The sequence below is a fragment of the Heterodontus francisci genome, chromosome 12 (assembly GCF_036365525.1).
Source record: "Heterodontus francisci isolate sHetFra1 chromosome 12, sHetFra1.hap1, whole genome shotgun sequence".
NCBI lineage: Eukaryota > Metazoa > Chordata > Chondrichthyes > Heterodontiformes > Heterodontidae > Heterodontus > Heterodontus francisci.
The window spans coordinates 79630931-79635997 of record NC_090382.1 but is presented as its reverse complement, the minus strand read 5'-3'; the positions used below and the strand labels follow the sequence as shown (position 1 = coordinate 79635997).

Sequence of the window (5067 nt, the reverse complement as noted above, 5' to 3'; positions counted from 1 at the left end):
ATAGTGACATACCCCCTATACCCAAGTTTAGAAAGCTTAGATTCAGGTTGATAGAGCAACGACATGAGGATCCCCAACTATGCATAGGGGTACCGCTTTCATTTAACCAGCTAAAATTGCACACCTTACTAGTACAGGGCACTGGTAAACCTCACTCTCCTTACAGGGTTATCTAGCACTGAATGGGCAGAATTCCAACTCTTAGCAAGAGATCTACCTCTGCAGGTTCCATTAGCAAGCTAGACTGGCTGCTCAATATCAACATTACCCTTGATTACTGCATTTGACGATTATGCATTTAAAAAGTTTATTCAGGCCAAAATTTGAAGTAATCAAACAAGCAGACCCATGAGCAATTAAAAGTTTAAATTAAATGCAAAAATTTGAAATCCAATGAAAAATACGAAATAAAAACAGAATTTGTTCAAGAGGTGAATTTACTGCATTTGACAATTTTGTTAAGATCCTGTTCAGGCTCACGTCTAGCAAAAACAATGTAAAATATTAAAACCAGACAAAATTACTTATTATCTACATTGAAAAACAATGTACTACATGGGTGTACAAAATCAAAATTGCAACAAGGTAAAGTGTACCACACAAATGTATTTCCAACCACATAAAAAACAGTTAAAAAAGCACAGATTTAATATGATCTAATCCTCCATTTGCAGATCATCCTTAATCACACAGTACACTGTTAATATCTTTTGCATTCTATAAATACAACAGGATCAGTACCATGTAATAAAGCCAAGATACTTTCAGCCACAAGGGTGTTTAATTTAAGCGTCTAGATATTTGAAATCTTAGACTTTATTACATCAAAAAACATTGTAGAGGCTAACAGACACTCTATACTCTGAGCAAGAACACAGATACATCAGGCATTTAATGTATAGGAGGAACCCAACCAGTGCATCTTTAAACTAGTGTTTTCACTATCGAAATACTCCCCTCCCACCCCAAAAATTTATATCCAAACATGTACGTTGGCCACAACACAGTAAGGAAATGGAAATCCAGTGAAGTTCAGAAGATAACATGAAATCTGTTTGCTCCTTTATGCTAAGGAGTCAATTTCACCTACAAGCTATAATTTGGGACAGCAAGATCAAAAAAGATCTTGGACCCTTTCTAAAAACTAAGCAGCATCATATAACCTAGTTTAATTGTAAAATGCAGCTAAAACTAACTTCATTAAAATGCACCTTTTCCAAATTTAATTAGTACTGCTCCAGGCAGTTAAAAAAAAATCAAGCACTTCTTTCTCCTTCTGCAATATCTGCAATAAAGCAGCATCACATAATTACCACAGTTGTTTAACTTTAGTGCCAGAAGAGAGTAGTAGTAGCTTGGTCACCAATTTAACTGATGCATTTAAAAAGCAAACATTTGATGCCAATTCTGAAATCATTTAAAATTTTGAGCCCTGACTGAAGATATTCTGCAATGCTTCTGCCTCTCCCTAACCAGTTCTATGAAATAAAATCTTGCCATAGATTCAGGTTAGACGTCTGCAATAAATGTGATTCTTTGTTGCATTGGCGACTAATACTTCAGTACATTCAGTCTGCCTTCTTTGCTTACTCCTTGGAAACTGCAGTTCCCTCAAAAGACCTCTGTCCTGGTGTACTCTTTTACTGTCTCTGAAAGAGAAAAGAACAACATTTTAGATTTACTGATATAAAAATCAATTTACTATTTTTCCTCCAACAATTCTACTCAAGGGGGTGTAAAATGACATCATGGTAATGTTGTCATCTTGTATTATCATTCACCACTTGATTTCTCAAAAGGAGATAATATAACATGTCCCAGTATATTTGTTCCTTATTCACTATACAAAGATCCACTCAATATTAAAAAACCTGATTAACATCTCATGACTATTCCAGTCCCTCAGAGCTTTGCTGTCCCAACTCAATAACTGCAATGAATTTCACACCGTTTTTATCATTCCCACAGCCTGTAGAACTTCCCATCTTATCCATCTCATCACAAGACTCCCATTACTTGAAATGCCTAATTTAAATAAAAACAGTTGAATATCAGAGGGAAAGCTCTAGAATTCTCAATAGCACACATTCACAAAGCTTTTCAAAACAAAAAAAAGCTTGCTGTAAAATTTAGGGGCAGCACATGATCTGCAAGCTCCCTAATTCCCTCTCTACCTCCCCTTGTCACACTGAGCTCTCGCTCTCAATCCTGTATGATGCGGAAAGTAACAAGCACATGCCAAACAATTCTCCACAGCTGTAGCTGAATTCAAACATCAAGACCATGGAGAAAACGAGATGAGTTTTTAAAACAAGAAGAATTTGTATTTATATTTCGCCTCTAAAGTAGTAAAACATCCCAAGGCGCTTCACAGGAGTTTTAACAAACAAAACCAGAAAATGCTGGAAAAAGTCAACAGGTCAGTCATTACCCGTGGAGAGAAAAACAGAGTTAACATTTCAGGTCTGTGATCTTTCTTCTGAACAAAATTTGATACCAAAAGCTTTAGGTTTCAAGGAACATCTTAAAGAGAGGTAGAGAGGCTTCCTTATACCTAATCCAGTAATTCCTGTAAATCGAAGAAAAGCTCAGTATTTACCATTTTTTTAAAAATGGAGGTTAAAATTGTTTACTTGTAAAACAGCTAATAATGCTAAAGTGAAAAAATGGCACACCTATAACCCAGCTCCAGGGCACAAAGCAATTCTCAGCAGAGGCAGGAATATAGGTGCAGAAGTAAGATTTTCCAAGCAGCACCAGAGTGGCAGATTGCAGAATCAGCTATCCCATAAGGTACCCTAGGCATGGCACTGTGGGAAAACAACCAGTTCACAACAGCATCTGCAGAGGCTGATCACTGTCAGTAGGTGTAGCCCAAGGAGGAAAAAAATAGGAGAGTTTATCTTAAGAAAGTTATCCACTTTTTTCTTCCCAATTTTGAATTTTTTTTTAGACAAATGGTTTGCAGTGCATTTGTGGGAGGGAAAACAGAACAGGAAAATGGAAATCTGTTATTTTGTAACAGAGGAGGCAGAGAGGATATTTAATTGAGAAGTATAAAATTATGAGGGGCCTAGATAGAGCAGATAGGAAGGACCTATTTCTATTAGCAAAGAGGTCAATAAACAGTATTACTTTCAAAGTAATTGGCAGAAGAATCAGAGGGGCGTTCAGAGGAATTTTTTTTCACCCAGAGAGTGATGGGGATCTGGAACTCACTGCCTGTAAGGGAGAGGCAGAAATCATCATTGTATTTGAAACATACTTGGATATGCACCTGAGGTGCCATAACCTACAGAGTTACGGACCAGGAGTTAGAATGTGGGATTAGACTGGAGAGCTCTTTTTCAGCTGGCATGAGCATGATGGGCTGAATGGCCTCCTTCTGTGCTGTAAATCTTTCTACGTCCTTATTGTACAGTACCTGCTTCATTATCTCATCTCTTGTAGTGAAATGTGGTGCGTCTTCAACATCAACTCCTTCGGCCATTTCCAATACCTTCTCCATAAGCTGCTCACTGTAACTAAAATAATAAATCCAAGTTACACTATAGAAGGTCATTCTGCCAATCGTACCTGTGAATCAAATTATTTTTTAAAAAGGGAACTACATTCTATTTGCATAAAAGCAAAATACTGCAGATGCTGGAAATCTGAAACAAAAACAGAAAATGCTGGAAATACTCAGGTCAGGCAGCATCTGTGGAGAGAAACAGAGTTAACACTTCAGGTTGACGACCTTTCATCAGAATATATTCTGATCATATATTCTACCGAATTCCCCAACACACAATAATAATTTTACAAACACTTTTTAGAAATAGACAGTTTGCAGAATTTGAGTAATCTGTTGCTGCCTTGTTTCATGCCTCGGGTAAGATGTACCTTAATGCAAACACGGGGAACTTTACCCTTCATGATGTGTTCCCCTTGTCCATCAGTGACACTGTGAATGGGAGTGGGACAGTAGATTGTGGACCTAATTCTTTGGGCCCTCCAATGAAAAACCCCGAGTTACTGCTGAGGAAGAAGCCGGTCTCAGAGGCCAGCGCCGGGCCTTGTTGTGCAGCTAATCTCAATAAGGCCCCTTGACGGTCTGGGCAAAGATCCAAGTGGACCCCTTGCCCAGCGAGGCAGAGTGATTCCCGGGCAGCCAGCTAAGTTTAAGAGTCTGGCCCACACAGACGGAGCGAAGCCCCGGCCTCCCGCTCACCGGCAGCCCATGAAAACGTGGTTGGCCCAGACCATGGAGAGTGCGACCAGGTAATCCATGCGATCCCGCGAGTAATCGGACAGGTTCCGGGCCAGGAAGTCCCTGCGCGCCGTCCAGTGCTTGTCGCTCTCCGACAAGCCCCGCAACCGCTCCAGTCCACAGTCCGCCTCCTCCCGGTTGCGCTTCAGGAACTCCTCCAGGCTGCAATCCTCCATCTTCCCGACAGGCCCCGCGATTCCCAGCAGACCCCGCGAGCAAGCATCGATGCCGGAGCTGGGACCCGCCAAGGGCCTCGGGTTCTGTGCTGGAATTGAACGGCTGCCCCCTCAGTCTAGGATGTCTCTACTATCGCTTCTGCAGGCACCCTGTATTTTTTTAAAAATATACTTTATTCATAAAAATCTGTAAAAAAAAAATTACAAAACAGTACCAAGTTGACATTCCAAAAAGTGCAAAGGAAATCAGTTTTGTTCAATACAGGAGTGAGTTGCCTCACAACCCTTCCATTCCATTTTACATGTTATATACATTTTACAGCAAACCCATATTTGGTGTAGACAGCCAAGGGGTTTCCCATGGGTCCAGCCCCTCAGTTCACTATGGCAAGAGGACCTTACACAGTGATCTTTCCCCATTGAGCCTTTGCCGCAGCTGCCCCAACCTTTAGTGCATCCCTCAGCACGTAGTCCTGGACCTTGGAATGTGCCAGTCTGCAACACTCGGTCGTGGACAACTCTTTTCGCTGGAAGACCAGCAAATTTCGGGCAGACCAAAGAGCGTCTTTCACTGAATTGATGATCCTCCAGCAGCAGTTTTTGTTTATCTCGGTGTGCGTCCCTGGGAACAGCCCGTAG

The 5067-nt window shown here is 40.8% G+C and overlaps 1 protein-coding gene across 1 annotated transcript; it reads right to left on the bottom strand.

The window, feature by feature from the left end:
• Window positions 1–419: 419 nt before the first annotated feature.
• cdkn2aipnl (CDKN2A interacting protein N-terminal like) lies at window positions 420–4467 on the bottom strand. The gene is made up of 3 exons (XM_068043719.1): window positions 4214–4467; window positions 3425–3524; window positions 420–1649 (listed from the first exon to the last, which is right to left on the bottom strand). Exons 1-3 carry the CDS (start codon window positions 4426–4428, stop codon window positions 1641–1643), a joined length of 324 nt encoding a protein of 107 aa, XP_067899820.1. The 5' UTR covers window positions 4429–4467; the 3' UTR covers window positions 420–1640.
• Window positions 4468–5067: the final 600 nt, after the last annotated feature.